This window comes from Aptenodytes patagonicus, chromosome 10 (genome assembly GCF_965638725.1).
Source record: "Aptenodytes patagonicus chromosome 10, bAptPat1.pri.cur, whole genome shotgun sequence".
In the NCBI taxonomy this organism is placed as follows: Eukaryota; Metazoa; Chordata; class Aves; order Sphenisciformes; family Spheniscidae; genus Aptenodytes; species Aptenodytes patagonicus.
In genome coordinates this window covers 22,983,545-23,001,042 of record NC_134958.1, presented here as the reverse complement: position 1 = coordinate 23,001,042, position 17,498 = coordinate 22,983,545, and the positions used below count along the sequence as shown (strand labels likewise).

At 43.5% G+C, this 17,498-nt stretch overlaps 1 protein-coding gene across 1 annotated transcript in view; it reads right to left on the bottom strand.

Moving 5' to 3' along the window:
• Positions 1–11,571, bottom strand: part of HCN4 (hyperpolarization activated cyclic nucleotide gated potassium channel 4) — a 114,991-nt gene extending 103,420 nt beyond the window's left edge. The window contains exon 1 of the mRNA XM_076348743.1: positions 10,728–11,571. Within this exon, the coding sequence (XP_076204858.1) occupies positions 10,728–11,431 (704 nt within the window). The 5' untranslated portion in view covers positions 11,432–11,571. The remainder of the gene's footprint in view (positions 1–10,727) is intronic.
• Between the last annotated feature and the right edge of the window lie 5,927 nt (positions 11,572–17,498).

The window sequence follows — 17,498 nt, the reverse complement described above, 5'->3', positions numbered from 1 at the left end:
GAAATTCTCATGAAACTGCCTTGTCGATATTAACCACACCCTTGCTGACATCTACTCTGGCATCTTCTGTTACATTAAAATATTTTAGAGTTCTACAGCATCTTCCATGGCCCCTGCCAGTACCATCACCCCTTTTTCAAAGCTGGAGAAATCAAGGCACAGAGTATTCTGTTCAGGATGGTTCACAGGGTCAAAACCAGGTGCCTGACCTGCCTTCCAGTTTGTCCTTCTCTCTCTTATACCTTGCTTATGATTCAAAGTGTATCTCAGCTAAATGAGCATGGGAGAATGAATACAAATGGTGTGTATAGGCATCAAGGAGAACAGACCGTGATCTGTAGTCTAGACTGGTCCTTTCTCCTGCCCTCCCCACAATTCACAGAAAACCAGGGATGGAAAAAAATATTGCTCTTGTTATTAATAGAAGTATAACTTGTGCACGCATTAGTGCTTTAAAGCAAAGGGGGAAAGATCAAGAATTTGTGCTCAATGAAAGTGGGTTTGCTATTGTTAAAAAAGCTGCATAGAGTCAGTCATCATTATCATTTCTGTTATCATTTTGACTGTTGGGAGAGCTAGTCCAAGCCCTGACACTGCCAGGAAACGTCACCTTTGCACTGTTTCACTATGCCTAATGCAACTTCTGCTTCTCTGCAGAGAGCCAAGATGTCACTGCACTTGCTCAGCCCACACCCCTGTGCTCTGCACCATCCCTCCAAGCCTAGTCACAACGGTGGACAGAGGTGAGAGAACACACAGAGCAGGGCTGGATAATTAGGGGCCTCCACTTCCTCCCATCCTCCAGAGACACACACACACACGCACGCGCACACACAACTCCTTTGCAGATGAGACATTGCACTGGGTAACAATGATGTTAGCGCTGTGATGAGTTAGCACCTTGCCCTGAAATCACGTGTGAAGCAATGGCTGGGAGGAAGGGACTTATTAATGTGGAGTCCCTGAGTCTTTGGAATGCAGCTGTTATCTCCCTCACAAGCTTCGGAGCGCTGATAACTTTGCAAGACATTTCTTTCCCACACCCAGGCAAATCCAAACGTACTTCACTAGGTTTTCCATCCCCCAAACATACAGGGGGTGGAACTGAGCATCAGACTGTAACAGTGCTCAGCAGCTCTCACCAGGAAAACTGAATCCCATCAGAGTTCCTCTGCATACAGTGTCATTGGAGCTGCATACAGGGATGAGGAGTTACTCAGTGTACAACTACTGATTTCCTGGCAGTCACAAGCACAGCTGTGAAAAGAAAAAAAAGGAGTTACAGCTCCTACATTAAGAGTCAACTGGCAACCTGTGGCACCTCTCCTGCCTCTAAGCTCTTTAACAATAGATGCATAAACACAGACAACCTCTCCATCCAAAGAGGCAGAGATTTAAATCCGTAATTAGCACATTTGGACGAGTCACCACAAATGAGATTAGCTTTTGCGCATCGCTGGGGAAGCAGTTGTGCCCCTATAATGTCCAAGTGGTGGGCCCTCAAGCTGACCTTGGAATTCCCCTTTGGATGCTCATCTGCTTTGCTCTCACTGGCACTGTCTTCCCCTGCTGCAAGCAGCATCTCTTCAGGAGTTAACAGCCTGGTTTTACTACAGTCTGGTGCTAATAGTAGGCACGGGGTAACCATATTTGATGTCAGCCACTGTGACTATACTGCATAGAATGAGTAATTTCAATTTGTAAAGGGACTTCCCAGGTAGCAAACCATTCAACAAGGAAAAGGGACAGAAAAAGGTCGCTACAATAGCACCTTGTTAGCCCAGCATACATCTGCCCTCTCTTCTGTGTTTCTAGAGTCCTAACTGCTTTGTCTGCTGACAAAACCCTGGTTTTAGTGCTGTCAGCACTGCAGAGCTGTAGAGCTGCACAGAGCCAAGCTGCGTTCTCATCTGCCTTGTGCTTCACCAAAAAAACTGCCCATTTAAGCAAGGATACCTGAGCAGTTCTTACTGCTTGTCATATATAAGGCAGCTTTGATTTGGAAACCCCAAGATGAACTTGCAATGCTGCTTGGTCAAGAAACCTTGTCCTGACTTGTAGGCTGAAAAGTGACTGTTTTACAACCATCTCACTAAGAAATACTCAGATAACGTGGGAATGAGCACTGTAGTGCTGCTAGAGGAAGAGGTTATCTAAACATTTCAGAACAGAACTTAAATCAACCCTATTCACCATAATAACTCTGACTCTTCTGCAACACAGAGCAAGTAAATCTCATGAAGTTATAGATCACTGGACACCAAAAAGCTAATGATGTCACCAGCCAGGTGCTGCCTGATTTGAAAGATGGTTGTGGATACTACACCTACATCAGCAGTCACAGGAATGCATGTGGGACACTGAGAACCAATAAAGGAGGAGAAGAGGATGTAGCTCTCTCCACATGGAAACAAACCCATGCTCTGTTACAAACCAGGGAAGGGATATAAGAGCATTTGTCAGAATTGGTGATTTTCCTTAATTCTTCTGCCTTGAGTTCTGGAAACAGTCTCACCCCTTTGCACGCAGGAACAGCCTGGACCTTGTTCAGCCATAGACCTCATGGCATAAACATTTAGGGGTGAAATCTTATGCTCTCACTATCCACTTCCCAACGGACTTCCCTTATGCTCATCAGTGGAAATGGGTGTTTCTGAAGCTCTCAAAGACAGAAAAGGAATTGGCACCTTTCTTTTTGAGTGACATTCATCTGTAGGTAAATTGATTTAATAGCTTGTTAGAGTGCCAATTAGAACCAACAATAACTCAATTGACCTATAACTGCCTTGGCACCAACACAGCTTTCAAAAATAAGAGAAAGGAAGAGATCTATGCTCTGGCAGAGATGAGAGCTCAGATGGTTGGTTTCAGGAGCAAACTGAGGGATTCATGGGCTTGCTAATGAGATGCTCATAACACATCAGAAACAAAGACAAATTTCAATGGTTTCAAGCTAAAATGACACTATGTTATCTCCAGACAAAGATCACTCTTTTATCTGTATAATAAATGGATTTCAGTGCAGCAGCAGTGACTCTACAGCAGAAAAAACTCAGTGCACCAGAAAGCACTTAGCATAGTTACCTAACCAGAATAACACTGTATTGAAAACCTAAGTTCACCTGTTTATAATAGTACTGAAAAGTCCTACACTGACTCTGTGTGTGCCTACCAATAAACACCTTTAGAAAACACATTTTTCCCTCCAATAAAATCTGTTTCACACTAATGCAGTGGAGATTGTGCCTCTATACAGAGTGATCATTTTAAATGCTTAGCTCCAACAACTGAGATATTTCAAGTTTAAAAAATAAAAAATGGGTAGAGTTTGTCTAAACATTGCTGGGCTGGTAGTGTCAAAGGATGGAAAGAAGGATAATGTGGAAGGGTTTTAAATTACCAGGCAAATGATCGATTCTTAAATCAGGAAAGAAAGCAGGGACTGAGAAATCTGAGATTGTCTGAAGAGTCAGAGGGACGATAGCAACTAAGAATATATAGAAGGAGAGGAAACTAATTTGAGGAGACCCACCCAAAAAAACCCTGAAGGATAAGGATGGAAACTGGCAAGGGAGGGAACTGGACTGAGTAAGGTGCCAAGCACAACATACTGCAACTGGAACATTGTGGGGGGGAGAGGCATTACCAAGGTGAGGTGGAAAACAGTGATCAGATGATAAGCTGGGTATTGGGACCTAGGACTGGCTGGACAAGAAACCTGCCATGAGAAGCCTAGAAAATGGAGATGGGACTGGTGGGATAAGAAACACAAACTTGAAGTGAGGGATGGGGAAAACAAGAGGTTGGAGAGAGTGGGGCAGAAGGCGTCATGCTTAGGTACTGGGGAGAAAACAAGCAGAGAGTTTGTAATAAGCAGAGTACGTTTGCCTTTGAAGCCTGGAGAGTAACCCATCATTGGTGCATCATTGTTCTTTTGCTGTAACTATCTGCTATGGCCATTGCTTAATTCAGAGCAGAGGGCAGTGCAGCATATCCTCGAAAAGATCCGTACCTGCTAATGAACCCAGAGTTGTTATTATGGTGAGGATGGGGACCGATTTGTTTGTTAAAACCTTAACAACTGTACAAAACCACCGTATTAAAACTTAGACTGCAAAGTCAAAAGCTCAGGTTATGAAACAGCAGAACGGAGGTTAGCTGTACGTATGTGTTATGTTACAGTCATTACATGACTCAAAACAGCTCTTCCCATAGAATTCATGCTTCATTCAAGATGAGAGGAAGGGCTTGAGGCAGATGTGTGCAGGAAAGAGATTTTCTATAGGAGCTCATTTCTTGCACAATCTGGAAGGTTTGCAATAAAAGAGATAAGGAACTGCAGAATGAGATGTGATGGCTAGGGCAGATGAGCGGTGCCCTGAAGATTCCATCTCTGCCAAACAAAAAGTTCCTGCAGAGGTGTTAGGCAAATCGCTCAATCCAAAACTGTAATTAGAATAATATTCTCAGGTGATGATTAAAGAGAACACTATGTCATTGTTTACAGCTCTGATTTTTTTTTTTTTTTGCTATAACAACAGATAAACTAACAAACATCAGAGGCTTGGGAAGAGGGTGGGTGAGAAAACTGAGATTGTCTGAAGAGTCAGAGGGACAATAGCAACTAAGAATATATAGGAGGAGAGGAAACTAATTTGGGGACACCCACCCAAAAAAACCCTGTAGGATAAGGATAGATCAGCATGCCTATTTCTCAGTCTGGCTGCTCACAAAGCAAGTCTAAGAAATGGTCCAAATCAGAATGTCCCAATCCTCTTAAAGCACCCATTACTCTTAAAACAGGTAGTCATTACCTCTGTGCCCTTGTCGCTGGGTCACAGCGATGTCTGATTCCTTACTAAGCACCCACAGAGGCAGAGCCCTGAACATAAGGTATGCTGTGTAATGCTACATACTCTGCAAAACAGGTCCTCAAATTGACTACACCAAGTTAATGAATGTTTTTGACCTTAATCTCTATGAGTCTCTGCCACCTTGCTATAAACTGGGGATGATAGTACCAGTTTCCTAGCCAAGGTGTCAGGAAGCAAAATGAACATTTATTGCTATTATAGTTGACTATTTTATAAGCGCCAAAGAAAAAAAAAGGCCATGAGGAAATTAACCTGTTTTTTTCAGAATAGGATCTGAATAAGGTGAAATAAATATGGTGTGCTGTCTTACAAGGAGAGAGGGAGAAAATGTTAAATAGTTTTTCACAAAGGAACCATCCCTGTGTGCACTGAATGAGGCATGGGCTTCTGTGGAAGAGATAATGTGTTCATCTATTGGCAGAGATTTGTACGACGGGCCTGAATTAAGTTTGTGCAGGAAATATTAATCACGGCACTTCCTTAAATCTCAATGCTTGTTTTAGTATTTATTTATACTCTTTCATCTCATTTTCTGCACAGGAACATACATGAAAATACCATTTTATTATATGATTATAGTCTTAAAACATATTATGGTGATACACAGAGGTGTTTCATTTACTGAGGCCTCCCTGTTCTCAAACGCTGCCTTTTGTAGCATCTGAACATGTCTCATACAAAAAAACTATATCCCCACATTGATTGTCGAGCGTGAGATTTTTTATCCTCCCTCTCATGACATGTGAACTAGGGCATGAAGCAAGTGATGACTTGCCTATGGACATTGGAAGTATGGCTGCACTAGTTTGGTCCCCTCAGTTCATGGTCACAAAACCATGTTTCTTCTCCTGCAGCCTGATTCACAGTCCACTGAAGACAACAGAAGTCCAATCCATGCTGTTTAACGGGATTTGGATTATCCCTATTATTCCTGTTTGGATCCCCTTGTTCTGCTCCAGCAAAACTGCCCTGGGAATTGGCAGGAAAGTTGTCTGCAGGAAAGACAGCAAGATCTGACTTCAAGAAAGCATCTCCCCTTCCTCAGCTAGCAGTGTCCCCACACTACTTTGAGGCAACTGCCATCAGCACGAACAAGAAAAGAAGATAACCAAGTCTATGAGCTGTCTACCAATAAACCTATGCCTGATTTGCACTTTGTGTTTGTTTCTAATGACAGGCACAGGTTCTGCTACCAATGCAACTGTTTCCCCAACCTTTCCCTCTAAGCAGAGGTTTCACTAAACCCGAATTTCAATTTGCTGTATGTAAGGCTCACACAATGGGTAGCTTTCATTTTCCTTTGCTATGAGCAGTGGGCAAGCCACAAGATCAGAGTTTGCTGTTTTAGGCAGCTTCTGAATGTGGACAGGCATGAAGCAAGGCCGGCACAAGCAGCAGCATTCTGGGCAGCAGGTAAAGAAAAGGGCGTTATTGTCTGAGAGCAGGGAGAGCAACACCCACCTAAGTGAACTGCCACAGTCAGTGAGCAGTGCTGTATGCCTCACAAATTGTTTACCCTTCTAACAAAATAGTGAAAAGCTTACGAATGACAACAATCTCCACAGACAGAGCAGCACTCCGTGAGGCACTCTGGAAATCAGTTCTACTCAGGAGAGTGGAAAAGGTAAACACGCATCCTTCCCATTTTTGCCCAATGCCACCAGTGCTATTGGGTTCAGTATTCAGTACTATAATTAGTAAATCCCACTGACTCCCCACGAGAAGGCAGTCTGAATGACACTGCTTAGAGGTCTGGAGCAGCATGAAGGGGAGAAATTATTTTGTTCTTCAGGAATTCCCCTACCTTATACATCGCACCTGAGCATCTATTTCTTTTGGTGCCACAGAAATCTCCCCAGGTTCCGAAGCAGAGAGGAGGCTCTGGCAGAGGAAGCAGATGAAAAAAAAGGATCTGTCTCCAGACACGTATTACAAGTAAGGGACAACAGTGGAAAGCAAAATTCCAAAATCTGAAGTTGGGACTGTTACTGAGTGGAATATTTTCCATTGTTTTCAAGGAGGCAGCAGCTTCTCTTTACTGTGAAGAAGTTAATACATTACTGGGCAGTGAATAATGTGCAGTTCTATTTACATCCACTGTTTGGACTATTTTGGTCCTTCAGATAGTGTATCTGTTCTCAGGCCTTTCTAAAAGCAGCATGCTACACGTTTTTGCAAGCAATTCTGGATAGCAGCTACAACCAATATGCTTCAGTCAGCTACAAACTAGATAGATCGTTTGTCTAGAATTTTTTTATTAAACCAATTGTACTGAATCAATGCTTCCTCTGAGCAATAAATTACAATTCTATCTACCCAGTGAAAAAGTTTTCAAAATTGCAGATAAATCTTGATCTAGGAAATACAGTTTGGCTCTGCACTGATGTGCGATCAACCACAGATGCAGATAAACTCAAGCCGCTAGCATATAGATCTGCACCTCAGAATAGGAGCTAGTTTTCTTATTTTCATCAGAAATTGCTGAGACACCTTTTAAGTGCTTCTAGAACTAGTCCACTGCATTAGTCATGAGTACTCAGGGGCACTGAGTTTGTTTTTTGTAAAGGTCATTTGGTGTATTTTCCCCTCACAATGGACTAAAAACAGAAATCAACAGAGCTTTAATCTATATTAATTTGCTTTACTCTTGGAGGGTCATAGATTTGATGCTGGAATTAGCCATGTTAGATGCTAAAATGATAATTTAATGAGACTATGATGAAAGCCTCTGTTCTACTCTAAAACAGGAACTCCTCTCACATTGTGCAAAGGAGAAGCAACTCCATAAAGTCAGAGGAATTACACCAATGTCATTTCACAGCAGAATCAAGCTCCAGTAAATAGGGCTGGAGTGTTCCACTCAAAAGTTCACATCTCGAGCTGTACTGAGACAGGAGTCATGAGGTCTGGAGCTCTACCAAAACGCCTGGAGATGCACCTCACTCTCAGAGGTGAAACTGCTTTCTCCAAAAAAACAGAAACCAAGATCTGGGTCTAAATATGTAAGTATTAACTTGAAACTTGTACACCAAATGCTACTGCACAGCTTTGGTGACAGCAAGGTGCAGGATAATGGAGACTCATGCCTCTTACAAGATCCTAACGCTCCAGAATCTGCACCCATCTCTAACAAGGAGCAATCACGCATTGCACTGCATAATTCGCAAAGCAGAAAATAGAGTCCTTTGGGTCAAGGATATAGGTCTTGCAAGTATTTTGATAATATCTGCTCTTTGGTGCAATCTGCTGCATTTCAGAGGACAAAAAATGTTATTCATATTCATGTGAGTTGTTTCCAAGAGAGATGCTTTAATAGCATTCAGAGAAGGAGGGAATATAAAACCTGAACAGAATCTGGGAAAGCTCCCACTCTTCTCCTTCAAGGCAGCCATTGTTCATGGGTCATTTTTCATGGAAGCCCACACATTTTCTCTAAGTGGCAGTCATATTCAAACAGATATGCTGCATGTGACCTAGAAACAGAGGTGAACAAAGTTACCGAGAAAATATACATACTGACCATACAGTAGTGCATCCAACTCCTCCTGGCCTCTTCAGATGTCTCTCTGTACAATCAATACCACTGCCCCATCTGATGTTGATATATAATAATAGGGAGAAAGCACATATTTGTGTGCTAGACTTCTGGCATCAATTTAGAAGAAACTCAAAGTGGCAAGATATCAGCCTACCTGGAATCTGACCCCAAGCAGAGAGTGTCTTGCACCAGGGTACAGATATCCAACTCACTGTGCTTTCTCTGCACAAATGCAAAGCTATGTCTGGGGAGGATTTTATTATTAATACTAACGAGTCATACATGCATTCATCTATATCTGCATACATATGAACATCTGAGTGTTAGCAGACTCGGTATGATCATCTGGCTTGGGAGAGTCTAGCTTGCCTGCGTATTTCATTCCTTTGTGTAAGGCTAGGAGTGGCCCTACAAGCAAGTACCTCAGAAATAAAAACTTACCTCATAATTTATTGTGCTGTTTTAAGGAATAAGCACTGGTTTGCTAGGAATCTTAAAAAAATAAACTCTTAGTACCATCTCACCTTGGGCAAGGTGGTTACTTCAGCTACTGCTACAATCCTTTTACTGAAGTTTGCCAGTCTGTTTCTGTGCTGAAAACGTAGTCATAAAGATGGACGGGAATAAATCCACTATACAGACACATAAAAGATATGCAAACTGAATGCTACTTTTGCATAAATCCAAATACAATCCAGAGACTAAATCCAAAATTCCTTGAGGGTGCAACACACACAGAACACCTTGCTAGAATAACCCGAGAAAGCACAGTAGTTAGTTTTTAACTCTAGACTTGTGGCAAATAATACAAAGATCTATAGCCAAGAGTATGAAATTGGCTTTGTTCTTTTTAAAGCTAATTACTCTCACATTTCATTGTGTTTGTGAGGTATTACTTGATCAGTCACAACTGGGAGGCAATTTTATACTCTTTCTAATCTGGGTTGCAAGGACTATGTATCGTGATGTAGCTACTGGAAACCCTCGTATGCTCGGTCAGCTGTGTGCTTGGGACACTTGAATGCACTGAATTTAAACGATAGTGCAGTCTTCCAATTCACATAGCCTTCTAATAACATTTGTTAATCCAAGCAAATATCAAGGAACCTGCTGATTGCCAGTGCTGAATCTTCTAACCGTGTAGACTGCTTGCTAAATCCCTAAAAGGTAGTGTCAAGAGGTTTCCGTTGTTTCTGCCTTTAGGCACCCAGATCCACCCTGGAACTCCTTCCTGCAATTATCTTGCTAACTGTATTTTAGGGAATAATGCAACGTTTCTTGAAGAGTCCAAGAATTCAATAAAATCAAGCAGTTTGATAGATATGTGTTTGAATAATGTTCTTCTACTGTGTGCTTTTAAATGTGAGACGTAAGCCAGATGTAATTAAAGTTGAAGCAATAAACCTTAGCCATTGATTGCACTAAGTAATTAATTATTGATTGCAGTACTTTACATAGATATTGCAGAGGACAATTCACCTGTGCAGTAGACAATACTTTACTCAGAAATACTCAAACACAACCCCTCTGCTACACAGAACAATACAAAAATTGGCTCTAGTAAACCCTAGTTTATTAACCCAAGTTAATTTCCTTATTAACCTTCATGGAAATGTTGCTGAGTGAAAGAAAGCCATTACTTTAATAAAGACAATGTTAACTATTCCCTATCCAAATTAATTTTGCAAATAAGGATTTACAGATGCAAAAGAGAAAATCTTTCTCTGTAAGACTCTGAAGGTGTTAAGTTCGTTCTTAACGAATGCTGCTATCCCCTGCACATACCAATTCCTGACAAGCAATGCTGCAGTAAGAAGCCGTATAAAACAGCAACAGTAGCAACATCCTTCCCTAACTCTTGGGACAGGAGAAAGGAGAGGACTTGGAGGTACAAAAATGGGAACTGAAACATTAGTCAGGCAGACCATATGTTCTGAACTGGAGATGTAGGACTAGTTAAGCAGCAGACACCATGCTTTGAGTCTAGAGTTGTGCATCAGGTGGGAGCATTTTTCCCCATTTACACTGAACTTATGGAGAGGCTTTCCCTTATAAAAAGCCAAAGCAAAAGACATTTGTTTGTTTAAAAACACAATTTAAAATAAGTAACAGTGTGAGAACACTAAAATTAAGCTTAAATATAAATGAAACCTGCAGATTGTTTGACTGGAGCAGATCTCGGATGTGTCCTCCAGCTCCTCTGACTTGGAAATTAACAAGGAAAGTTATGTCTGGGTGTGTGCTCTGTGCGGAAAGGTGGTAGGGGAAGGGGCAGGCCAGTTAGTTCTGAGTGGGCCAGGAAGAGGGGATTGTACCTGAAGTCGCTGTAGGGATGGATGATCCAGAACCCGGCAGACTTAACCCTTTCCTGCTCCCTCTCCACGGCCTTCTGGCTGCCAAACATCCTCAAGGAGAATTTGTTGACCCCCGGCTGGAGCATGGCCCCGAACTGCCTCTGCATGAAACCGGCTTGGCCCAGCCTTTGCTCCTCATCTGGGGTGATCTGGTCGCACCCTCCACCTCCTTCCACTTTGATGGAGGTAGAGGAGCAAGCCCGGGGGGGCTGCTGCTGGGGCTCCGGCGGGGACGCTGGTGGTGGGGGTGCTGGCAGTCCCTGCTCCAGCTCCCCACTGCCGGGGGGGCTCTTGTCCTCACTGGGGGAGGCCGGCTCCCCTTCCCCACTGATCAGCCTCTTCTCCTCGGCCGTGTCATGGAGGTGCCTGCTGGTCAGCGAGGACAGGCTCCCTTTGAAGCGGCGGCAGTCCCCGTTGGTGCTGGTCTTGGCGCCCTTGCTGCCCGCCTCCGTCTCCAGGAGGCCGGGGTCCCCCCCTCTGCCGGGGTCTCCCCCAAGTGCCCGGGTGCTCCCAGCAGAGGGCGAAGGCAGTGGCTTCAGCCTGATGCTTTTCCTCCAGGTGTCCTTGTCGCTGTCATCCTCCTCGTCCATGATCGACGCCTTGGGTCCTATCTGCTGGGGCAGGCTGTAGAGCCTCTTGCGCATGGAGGGGGGCAGCTTGTCCATGGCCGCTGCTACTGCTGCTGCTGCTGCTGCTCAGTTAGAGGGAGAGACACCCCCCCCGCTCTGCCCAAGCAGGAGAACCGGCGCTGCCCCCAGGACCCTGCCCCCAGCTCAAGGGGCAGAAGGGACCAGAGACTGGCGTGTCATCACCTTACCAGACTGTGGCATCCACAGGCTCTGCATCAAAACACAGGCTCTGCATCCAGAAGGGAAGGAAAAAAAAGAGGGAAGGCAAAAAAGCACCCCCCTCCTCCGTTGTCCCGATTTGACTACTTGCTGCTTGTCTCCCCTTGGTGAGTGTTACTGCAATCCCTGTCTGCTCAGATCCAGAGCACTGGGCAAGAAGTCTAGAGGAGAGCCACACACTTCTGGCTGGAAGGCGAGGGAGGGCAGCAGCAGCAGCTGCCTTGCCATGTTGGCTTCGAGATGCAAATGTGCTGTGTCTCTCGGCGGGCAGACATCATCCGGAAAGCGAAGCTCAAGCCCGGGTGCCTCAAATTCCTCAACCTGCTGGCCAATAACACAATGAACTGCAACCTGCAGCAGCCACTGCTTGCTTACATCACTGTCATCACTTATTCCTCATGCAGCCCCTGCTCCTGGGAATATTCATGAAGCGATCCCATTCTATTGGGTTGCCATAGGAGCGACTACTGCACGCAGGCTCTGCCTACCTGAGCCAGCACCCGGGCTTCTTAAAAGGGCAACGCCTGGCTGCCAAGGGTGTGTGTGGCTGAACGGGCGCCGCAACGCTGCTGCTGCTGCTGCTGCTGCTGCCGGGCTGCAAGGACCGCGTTGCCCTGGCGCTGCATAACTCCTGCCGCTGAGCAAAAGTCACCCGCGGCTCGGCTTTAGCCGACAGTGCCAGGCTTAATGCCATCCTCGGTTTAACAGCAAAAATTACCGGGCAACCATGAATTTAAAAATAGCAGCATCATAAACATAAAAAAAAAAAACAGAGCAAGAAGATTCCTTTTTCTCTTAGATGCTGACGATCCTTTCTCCTTCTGGAGTTGTGGCTGCTTTATTGCAGGTTTGCTTGTGAAGACACAGGGGGTTTTGTGGGAAGGGGCAAATCTAAATCTAAAGGAAAAACAGTGGTTCACCTTGAAAATCTCACTTGCATGCCAAGCAGGGGCTTGGGGAGTGCCTGTCTTTTCTAGCAGAAGTTTGCCTGCTGGGAAACACGTTGTGTTTTGTACCTGTCTGCAAACCACCGAAGGTTTGGAAGGTTTCTTTTTTCTTTGCTGCCTTGCTTCCCCGTTAGACATGCAAAACGTTACTATTTCTCCCCTGCGGGGTTGGATCTGTAGAAGTCATTCAAAAAAAAAAAACAAGCTGCATCTCAAAGAGCTCCCCTACCGGATTGAGGGATTCAGGGAGGCTGGACTGGGATGGCGAAGAGGGAGTGTGTGGGATGCGTGGGCTCTCCCTACGCCACGGGGAAACCCACTTCCCAGTGGGCACCTGAGTCAGCACTTTCTGCGGCTCACCCTCGACTAGCATGTCTCCCAGGACATTGGTCCTGGGAAAAGAAAAGCTCCGGATGGGAATCCTTCTTCCTTTCACTGCTGGCTACAATGCACCTCGTATAATAGAGGCCAAAGCAGTGGAAAAAGGCTAAAATCAGGCTTTTCCCTACTTTATGTTCTTTGAGAGTTTTTTTGAAACCAGTGGAGTTAAATTAAGAATCTGTTTAGCCATACGAGAGACTGTTTGCATTTATTTTTGTATAGATTCAATATCTGAGGCTTTCTAGAACATTTGTTGTTTTATACATTTAAAATCATACCTCCTAGGAAAAGGAAACCACGTGAACTGTGCAGACAGGCAGGGAGGCTAAACACAAGCAACGAATGCCCACCGCCAGCAGTGAGGAAATCCTCACTCAATCTCTGAGCTTCTGCTTTCATAAGCAAATATTCACCTTTTCCCTTCCAGGAGTCACCTGTCACTGGCCTAAGGTAACTCTGCCAATTAAAGCAGCAGGATGTTACTTAAGCTCTTCCTTCAAGGAAATGCAGCCATCAGCAGTGACTTCACCATACACACAGACAGCACATGCTTCCTTCTCTTTGCCTGCTCTCTCGTTCTCTCTCTTCAACCCTTTCTCTGAAGCATTCACCTGCTCCTCTTCTCCTCCTGCCTCCTGGCACAACCTAGGCTGGCTGTGACTCATTTGAAATACTCTACAGTGAAGCTACCCAGTACAAATAATATTTAATATTATTATTTTCATCACAATTTCTGGTAGAACAAGCTTTTTGGGGGAAATAAATCTTGATTTTCAAATGCTCCTGTAGATTAGCTAATGTGAACTAAGCCAGTGATAGCATTAAAGGTCTTTTCCCTCTTCTTCCCTCCTCCAGGCACTAGGGAGGCTGAGGTGTAAGCACTTCTGTGCCTAAGCTGCAATCAACTGCCTTCCAAAAGGATGTGCTTTGATTAATGAGGTGCATAACATCTGAAACTGATGCAGCTTCCTAAACACAGTCCCTAATGTTCCCAGAGAATGACAGAGCAATAAAGGACGTGCTCAAGGAATCAAGCTGTTCGTCCTCTTTCAGCCATAGGTATTCTAGCCAGCTCTCGGAAAATACCCACACTCTTTATTTCCTGGCCTTTCTGGGATCGTTCTCTGAGTGCTGCCTTATTTGATGACAAAAATAAGATTCTCTTACAGCCCCGAAGTGGGGAAAGAACACAACAGAGCATGCAAGCAGCAGAATGCTCCTTTATCACTTCTGTAGCTAGGAAAGAAAATTATCAGGTGCAAAGACTGAGTCAGGCTGACTGGCACACTGCTGCACAATTACAGAAGCATGCAGATATCCTCGTGCCCAGAATTCTGGCTAGCACTTCCCAGCCACCAGTGTCCAGTCTATATACAATGCATATGATTCCTCAGATACAGAGAAGTTTTTTAAGTTATTCTTTTGGAACCACGTTTGTTACCTTTACATCTATCTATAAAGAATTAAGCTTCACTTCAGTATCAGACCGGTTTTGAAGCAATTTTTCAACCACATCATTTTAGCAAATACTATAGTCCCATTTTGGAAAAAAAAAAAAAAATGCTTAACCTGAATAAGAACCTAAGTGCTGTATTGAATCTAGGCCTTGTCTAGCAGATAGCCCAAAGTAGGTAGCCCAAGGTGCTAAAAAACAGAAGGTGCATGCTTGTGTAGCTCTGTCTCCAAATGTGGGTTCCTAAACACTTCTAAAAACTCGGCTCCAGGAGTTATAGGTATCAAACTCAGAGGAAGTTTTAAAGTCCTTAAAATGTAATGACAATTTTGTGTCCAGAGAACTTCAAAGTAATGACGTTTTATTTGAGAGCCTTCCAAGAACTAAGTGCAGGAGGCTGGGAATTATCCTTGTCTAATGGTATGAAACTACTATCATGGACATTACTTATTGTTGGCGTTATGGCAGTGCTTTGCATGTCAGCATATGGACCTTTATAGGCACATTTTTAGAACATTTCAGAAAAGCTAGGGCTGTTGTAGGACTAAGTCTTGCCTTATCATTGGCTGCACAGTACATTCAGAGGGGGTATAGAGAACCCACCTGCCACGAAAAGGGAGAACTGTTTTTGAGGGAAATGATCTCTTTTTTAACAATGTTTGTCAGATACTGCTCCAAGAATTGGCATAGATACAAAGGGAATGGATTTAGTAGGGAGAATGCAGATGAAGCAGCCAAAGATTCATTTGTTTCTTAGGGGATTTTGCCAGCTCGTATATACATATATATGTACATATATATGTGGTGCTATTTTAATAAAAATCCAGTGCTGCAATACAAATGTGAAAAATCACATTCCTAATGAGCTCAGGACTATAGAAGAATAGACTGAGAGCCATAAAAACTGGTATCCTCTAGCTCAGGGTACAGAAAGCAGCAATGCAAGCTTTCTGCATGCCGGCCTGTTAAGACCACCTTTGCTTGGGTGAGAGTCTCAGTCATCACCCTTGAACCCTTGGATTCTCAGATAAAAAAGGAGTCAACAAACATGTGGTATAGATTGGAAGAATGGGAGCAAGTCCTTTCAAAGCTGCCTATTGTTCCTAGCAGGCAGCAAGTAACTCATAATTGGCATTTGAAATTCATGAAATATTCAACACTACAAAACAGGGAAATTCTACCTCAGAGTTTTAGTGGTAAAGTCTGCACCCTCTGCCTCTGCAGCTTACATCAAACCTAGAAAATAATAAAGAAATAATCACCATAAATACACAAATCCTATCTCCCTCTCGCCCCTGTTAATTACCCAAGTGTGCTGTCACACTTGTACTCATTGAAAATTCAGCCAGTGCTTTCTTATTGCTCTACCACGTTCCTTATAGAAACTGTAAAGTGGGGGACTGAACTGCTGGAACATACATTGAAACCTATTTAAGGCACAGAGAAAAGGGCACCTGAGCATCTGGCCAGGATAAAGGAAACAGCTGAGGAATGGGAAGTGAGATCCATGCCAGGATGCAGGACTCTGGGGAGCCATCCCAGAGGGCAGGGGGCAGAGAGAAGAGTTCCACAGAGCTGGATGTTGGGATGGAAGGAAGAAGTCCACTTTGCTGTGCGAGAATTGTTTTGCGTTGGGAGAAAGAATGGTTCAAAGCCCATCAGTGGGAGCAGAGAGATACTAAACAGATCCCTAACAACAACGGACTGTGGAGCCTGGCAAGAGACACAGCAACAGGAGAGGAGATACACAACAGGACAGAAAAGCTTGAATCGGGAAGTACTTGGAAAGCTATATTCATTCCAGGTTCCAGTGGTAAACAAATCTGGAGCAATCCCTCTCTCTTCACCCTTATAACCAAGATCAAAATAGGATCACTTGTCTAGGATATAGGGGGGTTGCTGGGAATGTGCTTATAACTAACAAACAGCTTTGCCACTGGACTGCAAAAAAGGAAATGTTACCCAAAAAATCAGCCATGTTCGTATCTATGGAAAGAAGTTACAGACTATGCAGAAAATAAACCTCTGAGATTTTCAGGATGTTTACACGTTTTGCAAAAGCTGGTAATCCTCACTGGATTTTTAGCAAGTAGCTAAAAATCATAGCTAGAAACAGATTGATTAGCAAGAGCATCTTGCCACCTGACCTTTAATATTCCCTTTGTAGAATAGAAAACTTAATAGAAATAGGAAAAAAAGAGAGACAGGTAACCAGGTATGAAGCTATGAGGAAGAGAAATTACATAGAATCTGAGAAGCTGCTGAGATTAGAGCAACTAATATATATGATTTCTTTTAGTTTACAAAGTATCTACATTTTTACCTTATGGTCTAAACTCTACCAATGAATTTTTCAATATTCACATTGAAATGCTCATATTAAGCTTGTATCTTGGACTTCAATAAAATTTGCCTTCCAAATGTATATTCCATCAAATTTCTATTTAAAGATTGAGAACTAGCTCATTTTTCTACCCTCATCTGGAATTATTCAGGAGAGGGTTAAGACAGCATGGGGAGGTTTGCTCAAACTGGATCAGTTCAGTGACTATCAAACGACTCTTTCTCAAAATAGCGCCTTTCACCAACATTTAATGAGCTGTAGCTTCACAAAGAATAATGGATCCCTTTTCACGAGTCTGTCCCTGCCGATGTATCTTCTGTCTACATGAACTGTACTATTTTTGATTATCATGCAGTGCTGGATCTGATGGGAAATGTGCTATCGTTTCCAACAACAGTAATGGCAGCCCCCAACTTTGGGAAGCCCAGACTCTGCTCTCAGTGATCTGAATTCTGTCACGGCTGACTTTAACCCTTTCTCTTCCTCAGTAAGTGAATCAAACGAGCTCAACATCATGTTGTTGATGCAACTGCAAACCAAAGTTTCACAGCCATACCACCTGTCAGACGTTTATACAGCTCTGATATAAGAACTCATAATCCTAATGGATGTATCGTAACAATGCCTCCATGCAGCAAATTGCTGAAGACAGGCAGAAGACTTAAAAATTTGAAATAAGAGTCTAATTAGAAACAAGATGCTCTGTGAGCAAAATGGCTATGAAAGAAACGTCCCATAGATTTATGCCTTGTGACTGGA